Below are 18,279 nucleotides of genomic sequence, written 5' to 3' on the forward strand. Positions count from 1 at the left end.
TATAAGAGATTCGCCTAGCCGCTTTCACGCAAATTGCAGAAAACTGCGATAATTTGCCCCATAGGAATGAATGGGAAATCCATTTGAACAGAGCTAGAAAAACACCCCACTTTGACCCCATACAGATTCCGCATACTATAATGTAGAACAAAAATTACAAGTTTAATCGGTTCCCGAGACTATGGACTTTATTAGACTAATTTGATATATTTTGATAGCTAGTACGGTTCTCAGGTAGTCGCAGCTTACGTTTTGTGAAAACTTCACACTGTTTCACTTTTTATAATGGGTGTGTATGGGAGAGCTCGTTAAGACTTAGTGACATCACAGCTAGAGGGGAGAAGAGCTGTAAAAGTTCAGTCACACACATTTTCTAGTTTATAAATACAAACTGGTAAGGAAATCATGGCCTCAACAACTGACTGCCCATCCTTTTGCATTGATCACATGATTTAAACGAAGAAATCTTAATTAAGAAGGCATTTTGTGAACTTCTGGAATTATTCATATGTGCAAGTACTTTGTGAAACTAAATTAAGTGGTGTTTAATTTGCAATTAGTGACATCCTGCATACTGATTGTTTTTGTATCTGCCCCCCTCCTCAGTGCTACGCAAGCTGACAGTTTTTGGATTTCAAGAGCCACAACAGAATATGGAAGTGATGGTAAGCCTTAAGTTCAGCTGTGGCTGTTAAGAACCTCTCATAGTTTTTGGAAAGCTGACATTTTTGCTGTGGGTGTTTTGAGTTGAAAATGACTCCAATCATAGTGTGCAATATGTGAACGGTCTGGAAGATTGAAAGTGTTTTGTCTTGCTTCAAATAGAGCTCTTCTCCCACCCTGTGCTCCAGTCCAACACCATGAAACTGTTAATTCAATTTAGGCTAAATCTCTCTGGTTTTGGTTCCCCCATGGCTTAGAGCTAATGGAATCATTTAAACAAAATGCCCCAGCCGCAGATTCTGACTACTTCCTGTTTTGCCAATCAAGGTTTGTGGAAAGCATAGCATTAAATGTTTCAGATAAATAAGGTTTTAGGTAACAAAGTATATATGAAAGGGAGAGTTTGTTTTCTTATTTTTGCATTACAAAGGAAAATAAATGCTTGGATGCATTTAGGATTAAATTATTTACCAGGACTGAAGCTTTTAATGACACCTGGATGGCTTTAAGGGACACTAATCTCAAGTTGTTTCTACAGTGCACTGTGTAATACCGCTGTAATTTATACATGTTTTCCTCCTCATTTATGTAAAAAAAGCCATAATTTCACTCTTAATACAGAGTCAGTATCAAACATTTAGATAGTATGGGAAGCATTTAAAGCCATGGATAATTGGCTCCTCAACTGATAAAAGGATGGAGAGGATTGAAAGAAGAAGTCAACTCTGAAGACTTCTTCTGAAGAATTAATGAAAAAGCTGAAAATAGTCTACAAATATTAAAAAGAGACATATGAGTGTGACACATCACAGGCCTCTGTGACTTTGCAGAGCACACTTGCAAGAACATGAAGAAACAGCATTTGTCAAATAAAACAAAATAGTCAGGTAATAAGGCCAATAAAATGCTGGCAATGAGGCTAAAACAAATGAACAAAGAAATGATGGTAATAGACAACTTAAGTTCAAGATTCAAGACGCATGAATAGTGGTGCTAAACATATCAAAGAGTAATCTTGATTTAAAGGACACCAATCATGCTATATTTAAATGATATATTGTGGGGCCACACCTATATAAGGTATATTTATACGTTTCTGTTTTCAAAATACCAAACAGATCATGCATTTTAGCCATGCCTCATTTCGCTCTATGTGCTGTTTGCTGTCTACGGGTCTGATTCTGCTGACCACGCCCCCCTGCAGGAGAGGTGAGCCGTGCTCTGATCAGCTGCTGGGCTGTCAGAAGAGGGGGAGAAAAAGAGATCTCCGTCCTACTGTTTTATTATATAGAGTCGTTATTCATTTGTTTTAAAGCTCAATAAATAACAAAGAAGACCTTTGACCGGCACTTTTCTAATTTTGTCCGGAAGATTTAAACTTTAACGGACATCTTGACCGGCGAAAGTAACTGAAACTGAAACTCTGCCGCACGGTCCCCTCGTTCCTTGGAAGAGGCGGAGAGGTGGGTGTTTGTCATCTGCTGGTGGACTAACCGGAGAGAATTACAGTGCTTGCCTCCCCGCAAGCGTTTGCAGCGGGAGCAAACGCTTGCCTCGGGGAGGGAGAAAAAAAAGCCACATCGGAGAATAAACAGAAGGGTAACCATGGTAACTATGGGCGGGAAGTCTTCTTCGCTGCTTTTGTGGCAGACTACAGCGCCACTTACAGGCCTGGCATATGTACTACAGCGTCTCCAGCGCTTTCGAGCGGCAATGGCCGGCCGTGGCCCAACCCCACATTCCCCTGATAGGTGGAGAGTTGGCCCAATAGCCGTAGCGCCACCGTCCTGACGTCAGGACAGTGTTCAAATCTGGATCAGTTTTTATCAGATCCGTTGCAGCCCCTTTTTTAGAGATTTGGGTATGGAGGAAAATAGAGAGGGTTGTGTTTTCTGACACTTGGTGAGTTCCCTGGAACACCGGGGACACGTATTCATGTATAAAAGACGTACAAAAGTGCATTTTGCATGATAGGTCCCTTTTTAAAGGAAGCTCACAAACCAAAAACAACAAAGTATATATTTACCTGGATTGATCAAAAGAGAACAAGGCCACATGCACACCACTTATTTGGTTTCTGTGTGGTGCAGAGAATCATTTCCCCAAGAGTCCAATTTTAAAGAAATGCATCGATGTATTTATAAAGAGTTTACATTTCAATCACAGGGACCTTTTTCAAGATATCCTCTTAAATGTGTCTTCAGAAGCATCTTGTGACCAAAACATCAAATCTTTTTGAATAAATCAAGTGATCAAGTGATGATGGATTTAGAAAGTATTAAACACAATAATTGATATTTAAAACTTTAAAACTATTTGTTTGGCTTTATCTATCCTTGAAATACCATATATACATTAATTAAGGTCAGTTTTTTGCTACTGCGCTCTCTTTGTCTCTCTGACTTTGTTTCTCTTCATATATTTTCTTTTATTGGTTCATTTGTTTTTTTCGTTCTTTCCTGTCAACTAGGAGATGGAAAAGACATTTTATGACCGCAGTAGTTTTGTTTACACGCTCTATTATTTTACTAATGAGACAACTTTTAGCCTACAGGCTGAAGGTTGCGTGATGGTTGTTTTGCTTATTGTTGCTTCACTTGGATGTGTGTATGTTCATGTGATGGTTTAAACGTGCTCTTTTTATCCGACTTATTGATGATGTAATCAAGTTGTTGATGAGATATCAATTTTCTCTTCCTTCCTTCCCTCCGCCTTGTCATGGGAATTGATGCAGAGAAAACTGCTACATTATAATACATTGTTAGTTTTAAAATCTGAATTCAGGTTATTTCTGATTAGGGAAAGGACATGCAGGTTCCCTATTGTAGAAGTATTTAGCCTCCTGCAGAAAAAGGATCCCATCTGTAAGAGTATTTTGATAAACAAAGTCATGTCGTGTGGTTCAGCCGGCTGTCCCCAGCACGTCGGACTGTAACGGTGAATCTTAATAATAAGCCAGACACATATTTGCATGATGTGCAATCGGCTGTGAATTGTCTAGCAACCTAATTGGTTGTTTTTGTGTACTTTGACTTTCAAAATCAATCTTTAGCCCCTGAGCACGGATGGCATGTGAGGAGCACAAATACAAAGTTATTGACCCATTTTGGAAGTTGGTTATTTATGGTGGCACATTTATCCATTGAAATTTGTTTTAATATTATTTGGAAATGGCAACCAGTGTTGTTATAACACTTTACCTCCGCTCACAGGTTACTTCTATCATCTTTACAAATATCACTAGAAATAGGGACTGTACTCTGGGTTTTTAGTCCCATGACGGTGGGTAACTTGTCCTGCGAAACAAAACAAAAGAGGTCAACACAAAAAAAAACACATCCTACTGACCAATCAAAGCACAGGAGACAGGTTAAATATCAGTTCCAGCCTTTTTCTTTCTCCTGCAACTCCGGTGTCACACAAACTTGTGAGCAAATAAAAACTAAATAAACAAAACACAATTCTAAGCTTTAAGTACCGCAGGCAGCAGCAACTGTGTTGCTTTTAGGCTGGATTATGCGGTAAACGTCAACATATTGTAGTTTGCTCTTCATTTGTGAAATATGCCGCTCTTCTGAATTGAATACAACTTGAGAATTGTCTTAGGCAAATTAAAATGCTTGTTTTGTTCTTTGGAGCACAAATACAAAGTTATTGACCCTTAAAGCCACTGTTTTCACACTGTTTATAGTTTCTAATCAGCACATTGCAGTGAACAGCGGGGAGTTGGAACACACTGCCACTGAGAATGAGGAGCATTGTAATTTCTCACACAGTCTGCCACAGTGATACATTTTAAAATGCATTTTTCAGTTGAATGACTGGTAATCTTGCTGGCTTGATTGTCAAACAGGCACTACAGGGGGGGTAGAATAGATCTCAATTGATCAGAAACAAACAGATTGTTCTGTAGATATATATCGGTCTGCTTCTCAGTATGTGGGTTCGCAACATCCAGTAGATAACAACAAGCATCTTTTTGTCATTTTTAATGCAAAATACAGATTATATGACTCAGTTGAGCAATAAACTGTATTTTGCATCATTCTAAACCTGGAGCAAGTCAGTGCACTCAAACTTGACCGCACGGCGCAAAGAAAAAAACACCAACTTAAATCTTAAATTGTTAACCACTGTTTTTTTCATTTAATTCTTTCTTAACTGAACTCGGTGGTTTAGTTAACACTCTTCTCTCTGTACAAACTACTTTTTAACTTTTTAATTACTGCTGACATGCCCGTTCTATGGCCACCGAACTCTTGTCTGTCTCGATTTGTCAATTCTTAACAGCGCAATCCATTTAGCTGCCATTCATTTCCTTTAACTTTCGCTTCTTATTTTCCCCCAGAACTGCCAGGAGCCTCATTTCTCTAACTCTGTAGTTGTCAAACCTTTTTTTATTCAGCGGAAAACTTCTCTTAGCACTCCTTTCTGCTTAAGCATTTCCTCCATGTTCTATTTCAGTTTTTGTTATCCCTCTATTTTTACACCCATCTTGCCTCCCCCTCTTTTCTTAATCCCACCATTATCTTAACAGTTGCCTGTCGTGAGTGTTGTTTTCCAACATCTCCCAGCTTTCTCTGTGACCCCTCTTTTTTCACTGAATTCTGTTTGGAGCTATACTTGAAGGCTTTGCTTGCTGGGTGTGTGATTTAAAGAAAGTGCTGTTGATCTCATGGCTGAACATTGAGGCAAAACTAAACCGATTGTATCCCCATCTATCATCTCATTTCCTATCTTAAGCCACATCTGCACCAGGCCCCAGAAATAGATTTTCTTTCATAATGTGAAGCCGGCACTTTTATTTATACTTCTGAGTACAGAGGCGGGTTTGCCTTTGCATTGATACACATGCAACACACGCAACACACACTAAAGTTATTCCCTTGTTAATATATCTGCTTCTGAGCAATACTGGTGATGCAATCACAAGTGATTCAACTGCTGAAATGTCAAAGACATTAAACTTTATCTCGCCCTCTCTTCATCTCTTCCCTTTCAGGGTTTCCTGAACGCTGTGTTTGAGAGGCTAAAGCAGTTCTTGGAATGCTGTGAGTACTTGTCTCTTTATCTGTCTCTTTATCTTTGCTGCATCTCTGATCCGAGGCTCTTCCATTCAGTAAACAAACATAGTTACCGGTGCCTAATCTAAAGAATACTGAAGGCTCACCTACTCAAAGGCTTAATGAGAAGATACCCAATGTCAAGGTCTCATGAAAGCAAGCATAATGTGTCAAATTAAAGTTCAGGCCAAGTCATGCTAGGGGCTTGGTTTTTATACGTCTATAACATTTAAGTACAACTTATGCCCACGGCATGTGTGAGTCTGACTCAAGGAATGACAATCTTTGTACTCCTGAGAGCAGGTTAAGGATGCTTTAAATATGTATTCCTGTATCTCTGATAGTGACCTGACCTCATTCTGCACTATTCATTATTTTAGTTTTTCTTATCTATTTTTTTTCTTTTCTTTGCTTCAAGCGATAACTGTCTGAAAATTATAAATTATTCTTACCTTTCTGTCTCTCCTTTCAAAGCAAAACATGTAAGTCTCATCCACCAATATTCTGTTGGATTGTGTGAAAGTGATCCCTTACTGTGCTCCTGCCCAACATTAGTCTTTTACAATCATTTCCCCATCTTAATATACACTTTAGACATCCTTATAGTTATATGTGCTTTAGTGTGATACATGTCCTTCATTTTTGTTCTCCCTCTATCATTCTCACTCTTTTAACCATTACTGCCTCTCAATTTCGCACCTGCTCTCTTGAAGTTGTTCCTGTTTACTCTTTCTTTTCTCTCTTAATCTCACGGCAAGTTATGTCCTTCCCTCGTTCTGATATTGATACTAGAGTCTGCCAATGTTCTCCTTAAAGTGTAGATGAAGCATTACACGCTATGACAGTGTCTGAACAATGCAATACTATGCAATCTTTTAGTTCCTGAACTAAAGTGTGTAGCCTATGGTTGAAATGCATGTAGAGTTCCTGAGTTTATAAAATCATTCCCTTGGGAAAGTTTATGCGATGAGACACCCAACAAGTGACACCCTTTTGAGTGGTAGCTAGCCGCCCAGTTGAATGGCAGCTGTGTTAGCTCACTGTTGGATTTCACTATCACTGCTCCTTTCTTCTTTTCAATGGAAGTTTGTCCTGACAACACCCAGTGAGTGAAAGATAAATGTCAGACACGACTCTAAAAACTGCCGTAGTAGCAGATGTCTGCAACAAATATCACTTCCAATATTTACTCTGCTGATGGAAATGGAGACAGGAGTCCTGTTGGTATTTGGGCAGATATGGGAACTGCAGCTCACAGCCGGGCTGGGGAGAAAATCAGCTCTGCACAGAATGATAAGGTCAGCTATGTAAACTGGCTTTTTTTTGGGGGCAGTCTTTTGGGTCCATGAAGATGTCTGGCTCTCCCTGCTAGATGTCTATCATCCACCTGAGGCCACTTATCCATTTTCTGGCAGTCACAACATTTTCTTTCAAGGTTATTTGGAATTTGTCATAAATAATTCATATTTTTCTTTTCTGTCTCCATTCTCTTTATTGATCTCAGTCCATAGATTGTATTAACATGTTTCATTGGTTCAAATGTGTGACCTCAATGACTTTGATGACTTTACACAACACCTGCTCACCAGCTGTGCTCACTGCACTTGCAAACAAGGAGACATTGACATGGACAGAAGGTCAATAAAATGCAACGTTGTTTTGCCCCCTTAAATCTGAAAGAAGGAAGACAAAGTGATCTTTGAGCCAGCTAACCTTTTTCATCAATCTGGTGTCACTTAGAATGAGCAGTGGCTGATAGAAATGAATGTGTGTATAAAGGGAGAGGAAACTATGACCCTGGCTGTTCACAGTTATTGGAGGAAAGTCAGAGACCGTAATGGTTTCATCAATGAGGCCGACAAGGGAGTAAACCACAGGGGAATCTTTTTTGGCTCTCGCATCATGATTGGTTTTATGGAGCGAAACTGTACAACAAACGTAGGGAGTCATTCATGGTCATTTTTTAGTTCCTTTATAAGTTAACTTTATTATATACACCAATGTGTAATGGGCCCATGGGACCACTACAAGGCGGCAACGTGAGGTGGACATTTCACCTTTAACAACGTGGAAAAGTTCCTACTAGTAAATCAGAATACTTTTATTCCTTTTATGTGACACTTTTTCCTTCCCTTACTCTCCTGCTTGTAATAATTATCATACATATTTATTCGGTTCACGTTTTTTTGTACCCTTTTACATAGGGTCCATCATGTTGATAAGACAAGATCAGACAGTGCAGCGAACCTTTTTAAAAAGGCATAAGCTAAATAATTAAGGAAAAAAAAAATCAAAAAAGTTGCTTTTTTTCTGCCACTGTTAAATCCCTGTTAACGCAAAAAAAATCTGCAGATATTTAACACATTTAGATTGAACAATAATTGCCAAATATTAAAGATTATTATATAATTTTAGGTGTACTGCTGTGTATCAACCCTGAGTTTTCTGTTTGTGTTTCAGGTCGACAGGTTGGTCCAGACAGCACATGCAGAGAAAAGCTGGAGAAGATGATCATACTGTACACTAAAACTGTGAGTTGACTTGTATATCAATAAATGACAAAATTCTGTTTTGTCAATTATGAATTAGTTGTATGTTTGATTCAAAGATGTTGCAGACTAATTATATCGTCTAACAAATGTTTGTCCTTCTTCTGGTTTTTTCTTTCTCCCCCTCATGTAGTTGTTAGATTTCCTGGAGTACCATCCATGTGCGTTCATACCCCTAATCCAGCGGTCCCTGGAATTTGCCGTCAGCTACCTGTTCACACCTGCAGGAGAGGGAGTGACCTTTGAACGCTTCATTGTTCAGTGCATGAACCTCATCAAGATGATTGTAAAGAATGAAGCCTACAAACCTTCAAAGAATATCGAGGGTAGGATATGACGGCGTGGGAAAGGGGGGCAATAAGGGTTTAGAATAAAAAGGAACAAAACGACAACCCAAGAGAGTAAAGTACACGGTAGACGAGTGATAATACTTGCAGACATCAATGAGGAGAAAGAAAACATTTAAGCCAGACAAATCAAATCTGAATGTCAAGTCTATGATTCTAAGGCCAACAGAAAACGCCACTAGCTCTTCAAAGCTGATCACTGACAGTGATTGAAAGAACACAACACTGAGCGCCACAGTACATCACCAAGGCTCATGTTTATTTCAAGCTGACAGAAGCCTCCAGTGCTTCATTAGCTGTGGAGCACAGCACTCCGTCTTTGTTCTGCCAGCTAGTATCGTCTTTGGTGAGACTTATTGAAGATCTTTCTTGGATGCAATCTTTCTCAGAGTGAGCCATACTGTGGTCCTCGTGTACATGGTTCAGTCAAATGTTTAAGTGTGCCTTTGCGGGAGAGCTAAATTCGACGTGAGGTTTGCTTTCCATTTCCAAACAGGGAAATGACTGACCTAGCTCAGCTCCGAACAGCCATCTGAATTATTTATTAGGCCCCTGCTGTCAGTCAGATAGACGGACAGGTGTGTCTGAGAGTTTAACAACCACACGCCCAGTTCTGTGAGAGTAGCGCGAGTTCAGAGGCCACAGGTTAAGAGGAGGTTTGGAAGTTTTAATGACGAGAAATCAGTCGGTTTGAGTATATGTTTAGCTTTGAAAGTAAAGTTCAATTTTCATATTTGCTTTATATCAGAATCCCCCCCCCCCTAAACTGCTGGTGTTGTTTGTTTTTGCGGTTAAAAAAATATTCTTTAATATTTAAAATGTTTACTGAAAAGGCAAGATGATTGGCAGAGAATATAAATGTTGTCATAACAACATAATAAACCAATATAGTATGTTTAATGTTAGAAAACAGACAAGAAATGGCCTACAGAAGAATACCAACATTGCTTATATTAATGTTTAGTTCCCCATTTAAAACGAGAAGGAAAAAAAAGCTTTTGCCTGAAATCAAGCCTTTTGAGCATGCAGCCTATTTTTATATTTAAAAATGTAATATATACCATATCATTTTGAAATGTGAATTCCAAAAATTGGAAAAAATTAACCTCTGAAGAGTAGATAAGTACCAACAAAAGCTATTAGTGCTATTATTAGAGGACTTTTGGTATAATAGATAAACGGATGATAACATTTCCATCTCTCCTTCAATCTCTATTTTTTCTCTTTTCTTTCTTCCCCCTCCCTTCTCCCGCCCTCAGACAGTAAACCAGAGAGTCTGGAGGCTCACAAGATCAAGACGGCATTCTTCACACACCCCACACTGACAGAGATTGGACGCAGACTAGTCTCACACTACTTCCTCCTCACAGAGGAAGAGTTGGCAATGTGGGAAGAGGACCCTGAGAGCTTTGGTAATAACACATCCCCAGATACACAGGCCTAATCCAAAAATACAGACTTGTCTGGACCTGCAGGCTGCCGGTGTTAACAGGTTCAGTCCAGAATAGGGAGGAAGCCAACTCTACATTTCTATGTGATAAACTGCACAGTCAAACTTTAACCAACATCAACAGTGGTCATGCTCTGCTATTTAAAGCAATAAAGCAATTGGATTCAGTTCCGTAATGAATCAGAACGTTTTTAAGAACACATTTGGACTTTTGCATAGAAAATAATCACTGTTTGTAATTCAGACCAGCATTTTCTAAAAGACAACCATTTGCCATCTCAGAATATAGTTCAGTCATGTACTATTATTAGCTTGACAGTCCTCCATAGACAGCCACTCTTCTGCTAATGCTCTGCATGGGACCACCGCTCTGAGACTTATTTTCTTTTCTAGCTGTTGAAGAAACCGGTGGAGACTCTTGGAAATACAGTTTACGAGTAAGTATACATGTAGGCATACACATCCACACATACTCCACCCTTGAAACATTTCTTTGTTAAAATAACCATAAGAGAAGATTATTCCAATTTTATTATTATTCTTTTTTTTTTTTACAAATGCCCTTTAGTGTGTGTGATATATTTTCAACATTTAAAGTGTTTTATGCGGTGGTACTGGGCAGGCTGTATACATTGCAGCATCATAAAACAGTTAGTGGCCCCCCAGGCTTTTGCTCATATCTCAGGCAGTGGTTTGTCTTCAGCTGTTTTTCTGAGTCATGACATAATCCTCTTTTTTTTCTGTATACCCCTCATTTCTCTTTTTTGTGTTGAGCCACATCTCCTTGCTTTCATCACTTCAGATGAAATCCCTCTGCTCTGCTGTTTAAAATAAATAATAATGTAGAGCATTGCCGTTTATTCATTTGACCTAAAAAGAAAAAGAGAAAAAGTTCTTCATTTATAACCAGCTGCCACACACATTTTGGCATACAGGAATTGCAACGATACATGTACAATTCTGCAGATATACCTTAAGAAGGATACATTTAAATGTTGCAGGAGTTAAATCTATATTTTATTTAATACACTCATAAAACAGGAACCTTTTCCACACAGTGCACACCCTCTTTTGACCCTCTTATTAACACATTGTTGTACTCAGTATGGTTCATGGATCAAATGTCACCATCCATCTAATCCTCCCATGGTCACCAATTCTAATGGCTGATTACAGGTGACCTTCCCCTATCAATATTCCCACCTGTCTATATTTATTTCCTAAAGAACAAGTGCTTGTGTTTGTCTTAATCCTGTGAAGCTGTATTGAAGTGTCACCTGACCTCTGGCTACCGAGGGGGGGGGGGGAAGGTCAAACCTCCAGTACATGCTTTGAGATGTCACACACATGTGCACTCATTAAACACATCATGTATTCATGAGGTTTCTCAATCAATTTTCTCAGATTTCTCACACCTTTCATTTCATATCGATTTTTTTGTGACATCTTAAACCAATATACTGCTGAAGATGTGTTGACTACCTTTTCTCTTTTATAACACACAAACACACGTATCCCCTGACAAGTTCTCATAGATTTTTATTATCTCTGGAACCTCAAGGCATTGATTGCCATTGTGTGTCTGTGTTTGTGCATGAGCCTCTTTTTTATGAAGCTCTTCTTTGTGTATATATCGAAGGGTATTCACTGACTTTAATTTTTAATGTGATAATCATTCTCAGAATCACTGCGTGTCCAACCTAATCAAAGCGGGCTGCTAAGAATGGGCAGAGCTGGGAGAAAAACAAAATGACTTCCGCAATCAATTATGTCAAATAATCCACCTTTTTGTCCTCTCTGCTCTCTTTCTCTATCTAGCCATGTGCAGAAGTGTTGTTCCTGGATATCTTCCACGCCTACAACCAGACACTGATACCCGTGCTACTGGAAATGGTTCAGAATCTCCAGGGTCAGTTATTACAGTTATATTACTTTGAACAACCTTTTAATGCAGGAAAAATTGCTTTATGAGCCTTCACAAAATTCAGCATATGTAAAACATTCAATGTTATGGTCCTGTTCTGGAGTCTGTGTGGTACTGTTGGATTTGTATTACTTTTTTTCTAATACTTGTGCACTCTATTAATTCTGTAAAGATATTTCATTTTTTTCTAATTTTACTGTTGAATTAGGTTGCTTGTTTTATAATGAATTGGTAACACATAAGGCAAATGAATTACCTTTGTGTTTGAAAAATGCTGTAAACATAAAATTGCCTTGCCTTGCATGTACTACTGTATCAGTTTCCCTGTTACACAAACTGCTTCAGTTGTGAGATCCCATTTTACATCATGAAATAGAGCCTTGTTTTAGAGTAAGTGATTTATTATATTAGGCGCGTTCACACCGCAGTGCTTTTCCCACTTTAGTTCATCAGAACTTAGTTCATCAGAGCTCTTTAGTTCTGATGAACTAAGTACAGATCGCGTTCACACCGGAATAAGTCCCTTGGGGGTGGATTAGGCAAATGAAGCCGCTGACGTCACTTCTTCTTCTTCTGCTTAGGGTTTACTGGCAGGCCGCAAACAACTTCACGGCGTATACTGCCGCCCAAAGTCCCCGGCCGAAAGTCCCCGGAGTTAGGGACTGGCTTCAGTAGAAGCTGCTGGGACTCCCAGCAGCTTCTACTGAAGCCTTCCGAGTAAATCGCCAGAACGCCGACACCTCCTCATCTCCACCGCTCCCATGTTTTCTTTTGTGTTGCCATAAGTTAGTCTCTCTGCGTTTCTGCGCTGGGCTAATGCTAATGCTAATAATGCTAATGCGAGGATAATAAAATGGCGGCTTCATAAAACTTTTTGGGAGTTTTACGGGGCGTGGTTTGCATTCCGCCCAGCCAATCAGACATAGGAACCTTTTTCTCCCACGAAAGTACCTGCTCTCTAGCAGGGACGGAAAACTGACGGAAAAGGGGGTAAAAAGGTTCTCATGAACTAATTTTAGTTCCGGCTCTTTTTGGTGTGAACGCGACATTTCGGAACTATATCGGAACTAAAGTGGGAAAAGTACTGCGGTGTGAACACGCCTATTGGAACACAGCAAAGCATCTAAGTTTGTTGCTTTTAGCAGTTACAGAAGGTGTCACATGCAATATATGGGCCTGACCTTCAAGTTCCTTGGTGACAACCTCCAAAGTTACAACCACTCACAGATCTAGACTGCCACACGCACGCACGCACGCACACACACACCCCACACTGCTGCAGGTCCCCTGGTGGCACTGCCGTGTAGATCTTGTTCTGTTTCTGAATTAGCAACGCCATCGCTCACACTGGCAGATTACGGGGTTTGCTTCTGGCCCGTCTCCCAAGCTGCTTTCGTTTTCAAGTGACAGAGTGGAAATGTGTTCTGCTGGAGCAAGGAGGAAGCCAGATTGGTGTAATTCTATGGTTGAAGGGAGGAAGCTATTGATTTTGAGAACTAAGTACACAATAAGGACTAGCGGAGAGGTCGAGAACAGACCAGTCAAATGATTGAGACAAGACAGATATAATGGAAACAAGGCTGCTTCAAGTTGCAACTGTCTTATGTGCTCACTGGGTCCAATACATCCTACAGATTGTCTGTTATTATTGAACAAAGCTTTCAACTGTATGCATGTTACTCCAGCCAATCAAATAATCCTTAGTTTCTATCTGTCTTTGCAGGCCCAACCAATGTGGAAGACACTGTTCAGCTGCTAATGAAGGATGCAGGTGAGTCAAAGGCTTCACATACATCTACATGTTTAATGACTGCAGTTTTCCCTTTATGCCAGGTGAATTAAACAATCGATTTGGACTCATAAGAAAAGTCAGATTTAGCAACACTTTTATTTTCTTTAACACCAAACTGTGGCTGTGAGGTAATCATTCCTCTTTTAATTAGAAGGTTTTGCGTTCGATCCAAACCCCTGCAGTCCATATGTCGATGTATCCCTTGGCCCGATACTTAACATAATGTTGCTCCGGTCTGCAAATCCCAAACATTGCAGACAGCTGGACAAGAGAGAGCAAGGAACATTGAAATATGGATAAACAGATGACTCCCAATACTTTTAGACCAAGATGACAAGTCTAAATAAATAAATCTAAATGATTGAACTTATATATTCTCTTTTTTGGTTGCATTTGTATACTGTCATCCCTTTGGCTTTACTGCTCTTTCCCTCACTTAATCGCTCATGTCCCTGGGGTCTTGTTTCCTTACACCCTGTCTTCCTCCTCTCTAACTCCTCTTAGTATTTATAACTCTGTGGCAGGTCAGGGCTGCTTCTCCGTTAGTATTATGACACACACTCACAATTAAATCACAGGGAGTTGAGATTGCATACTATTAGGTCCTCTGTTGAAGCGGGATGCCCACAGAGATCTCGGCAGTTTCCTGACAGTGTTGATCTAACGGCAGACATCACTGGATGATGGAGTCGTGCGGTGGTAGCAGCAGTGACATATAATTGTGCTGTGGGAGCTAGTTGAAGAGCCATAGGGGCACTTAATAACTGCAGGTCCTGATCTGTTAACGAGTCAATAATTATAACGGTGATAATATACTTGGACCATGACCCTAATTAAACTGCTTAGAGAGGAGAACCCAGGATCTGAGCCTCCAACCCATAATATAACGGATCCTTTTAATGAGCCAAATACTGGATGAGGCACATTAGTTTGTCTGATATAAAGATATTTGTCATTTGTAATGGATGGTGCTTTGTGACATACCTATTTGCTAAAATAACAAGACCACCTGCGTCAACTGCCCGGTATAATCTCACCTAGTGGCAGCCATGAATAATACTTCTGAATGTAGCCTATACGATGATAATTTTCTAAACTCTTATCGTGGTTGTTTTGTCTGCAGTATACAATGCAGTAGGACTGGCAGCTTACGAGCTGTTTGACAACGTGGACTTCGACCAGTGGTTCAAGAATCAGCTTCTCGGAGAACTTCAAGTCAGCCATCACAGGTATGTCCATATAGGTTTTCTTGATATTTGATATTTAATTGTGTCATTAGGGACAAGAATATGTCCTACTCTAGGAAGAAAGAAACCCCAGGATAGGAGCGAAAATCACGATATTTTCTGATATCAAAGCAAACCTTCCAGAATACAATTTTAATTGGATTCAATTGAAGATCTGCGATCAATATTAGACAATATCATATGGTAATTTCACACAGTCTGTAACAATGATATTCACTCACAAAACACAGAAAAATATATATATATTATTTTTTTTAACTAAGAATGAAAGAATAGAAGGAGCTGCTGTTGAAGGTCTGGTGGCAGGTCAAAGCTGAGGATGTCTTGCCACTCAAACGATCAAAGCTGGTCACCTTAAAAGCCCGCCCACATTAAGTGAGCTTGGGCTGTTGTTATTGCTAACTTTGACGCTAACACCCTTTAACTGTAATAAGCAGGGGGCAAGCAGAACATGGAAGCTTGTCCTGGGTCTGGAGGAGTTGTAGCATTAAATCGCCACCATACACTCTCAGCCTCTCTATAGACCACACAACAGGCACATTCAGGTGCCCCACGAGGACGAAAACGTGTTGTATCAGCATATTTCTCTTGCGTATAGCCCTTTTTGCCACACGAGGCCGTAACTAAACGATAGAAACGGACTCTGCAAACGATAACGGGTCCAAAGGTGGATAGATCTGGGAACGGAGCGCTCTGGGGGGTCATACGGCTCCGTGTGATCGCCTCTATGCGATCATTTTGTGATAATGATGACGCAATAGCCCTGCCTCCCCCCACCTCTGCTGCTCACCCCCGCAAAAGTAAACTGCACACTGAATTCAGATTATTTATCTTTATCTCGATAATGGACATAAACGCGAGTGAAGTCTAATCTGACAGGACGGAGACACGCAGCTCCTCCCCCTGTGATGCAGCGGGAGGAGCAAAACACACACTTCAAGTCAGATCATCACCCTTAGCTATTTTAATTAGCCTACCTCTCAAACTACCTAAACTAGTTATAAATATGTTTATTTTTTACTGTCGAGTCACTCATTACTGGATCAGCTGCTGCATGAGACAGACACTGACGCTGTCAGAAGAGAGGAAAAAGAGACAGGCTCCGTGTATTTTATTATTATATATAGTTGTTATTCATTTGTTTTAAAACTTAATAAATAACAAAGAAGACCTTTGACCGGCACTTTTATAATTTTGTCTGGAAGATTTTAACTTTTACACACGTTGACCGGCGAAAAACTCTGCCCGGTTCCCTCGGCCCCCACCACGGTGAATAAACAGAAGGGCAACCATGACGACCATGCTTCTTCGCTGCTTTTGTGGAGGAAGTTACAGCGCCACGAACAGGCTCGGCATATGTACTGCAGCTTTTTCCAGCGGTTGGAGCTAAACGGAGCTGTCTCGTGTGAACAGACACTATCCGGTGTATATTGCGTGTGGACGGAAGCTTTTTTGCGATTGCGTTAATCCTATGCGTTTTGCCATATGCGTTCCCGTGGGGCAAGCACCTCAAGCTGCTAGCACTGCTCACTAACAGCGTTATGTATCTATGTTATTATTTCGGATCATTCATCATGAAATTGATATGCGATCCAGATTGATGGATCATTATACCCTGCGTTCAAAAAGGGTGAAACACAATTGCATTTTACTATATGGGTGTTCTATAATTTCCTGTGGCCTCTTCGTATTCAGTATTCATTTTAAAATAAAGACTTTTGGAGTTCATTACATTTTGCCTTACTAATGTTACATATGGTCTAATATTAGTGAAACTTAAGCTAGCTAGCAGTTCTTTTTTAAGCTGATTGTTTAACAGAACATGAGCTCACTCTCGGACATAAGTGGTGTGTCGGATTGCATATACTTTTCAGGGTAATTCAAGCTAATAGACTATTAACCTCGGTCCAGCTATTGATAACTGTCGAAAGAAGTCAATACATGCCAAAAGGATAATAATTAGCCAACTGAGGCCTAGAGTCAATATCTGTAATGGTCACATCAACAAATGCTGCTTGTATTCACACATTTGGCGTGAGTGATTCACACATCACTTAAGCAGCTATCAAACGTGCGTAACATCAGCATTAGCACCATAACAGGCTGGGTACACTTGAAAATCAGCAATACAAACTCCACAAATCACATCATGGATACAAAGACTTTTAGATGCAGCAACAATGAATAGTGAGCTAATTTTAGAAGTCAGGGGAGAGAGGGAGATAATCCAAAGGGGAGGTTGTGACAGTAATATGAAGAACAAAGAAGTGCCCTGCTCACACAGACCCCAGGCCGATGGAAACCTAGAGCCTGCAGCACTCTAAAGGTCGGCTCAGGTTGTTGCTGACGTCAGTGTGTTTCTGTGCGACACAGTGCAGGTGCTAATAACCCCCTAACTTTGTATCTCCTGGGACCTTATTGCTTTGGTCTTTTTCGCACTTAGTTCATCTCCACTTTCATGATTTTCTTTTTGATATTTAAAGTTTTTCTTTTACCTCAACTTTTTGTATGCTTCCGGATGACTGTGCTCGTGGTGACGCAGTGATTAGGGATGTTAGCCTTCAGCCTATGACAGGCATCAATGAAAACGTCCTGAATAATTAAACCAAATGAACATACGGCACCTAACGCCACCCCTGTCGCCTTTTTCTTTTTCTTTTTCTTGTGCACTCAAACATACCAATGCATACAATAATAATGAGGACCAGATAAAACACCCTTTTGGCTCAGATTCAAGATCCTTTTTCTTGACATTTTCTCTTCAGCTGCTCAAGGAAGACAAAGTTATGAGTCCATTGTTTTTTTTATCCTTTTTAATAAATTCCTCTGCTTGTTAATGTAAGGGAAAATATTGTTTGTTCCATAGTAACATGTTTTATCCTGCACTGTAGATGAATGCTTTTTGAAGCAACTCTCTTTAGTGACATGTTATTAATGCATGCTTCAGCTGCAAATACAAAGCACTTTGATACTTTCCATAACGCTGCACTAATATTTGTTACTGATCAATAACATTTTCAACATTGTGAGCTGTGTGCTGAGGTTCTGTGGCCCTGTGTCTTTGTAAGGTTTGATATGCCCTTTTATCTATTTATAATGCTCTTACATTGCTTCGTTGTTGCCTTTCATTGTTGCCCCTTATAGAACATACTCAAATAATTGCACATTTTATTTTATTTGAATAATCGTAATAAGATTATATTGCATAACTTAACTAATTATTTTTGTTTCTTGGTGCTTAGGA

General features: G+C 39.8%; 1 protein-coding gene across 1 annotated transcript in view; it reads left to right on the forward strand.

Moving 5' to 3' along the window:
* The window catches only part of ipo11 (importin 11), a 115,413-nt gene that overhangs the window by 12,364 nt on the left and 84,770 nt on the right, over nt 1-18,279 (forward strand). Inside the window, exons 7-15 of the mRNA XM_034118473.1 lie at nt 607-665; nt 5,666-5,714; nt 8,187-8,257; nt 8,409-8,601; nt 9,882-10,034; nt 10,466-10,509; nt 11,891-11,981; nt 13,720-13,767; nt 14,912-15,017. Coding sequence (XP_033974364.1) covers nt 607-665; nt 5,666-5,714; nt 8,187-8,257; nt 8,409-8,601; nt 9,882-10,034; nt 10,466-10,509; nt 11,891-11,981; nt 13,720-13,767; nt 14,912-15,017 — 814 coding nt within the window. The remainder of the gene's footprint in view (nt 1-606; nt 666-5,665; nt 5,715-8,186; nt 8,258-8,408; nt 8,602-9,881; nt 10,035-10,465; nt 10,510-11,890; nt 11,982-13,719; nt 13,768-14,911; nt 15,018-18,279) is intronic.

The sequence above is a fragment of the Trematomus bernacchii genome, unplaced genomic scaffold, assembly GCF_902827165.1.
Source record: "Trematomus bernacchii unplaced genomic scaffold, fTreBer1.1, whole genome shotgun sequence".
Taxonomy (NCBI): Eukaryota; Metazoa; Chordata; class Actinopteri; order Perciformes; family Nototheniidae; genus Trematomus; species Trematomus bernacchii.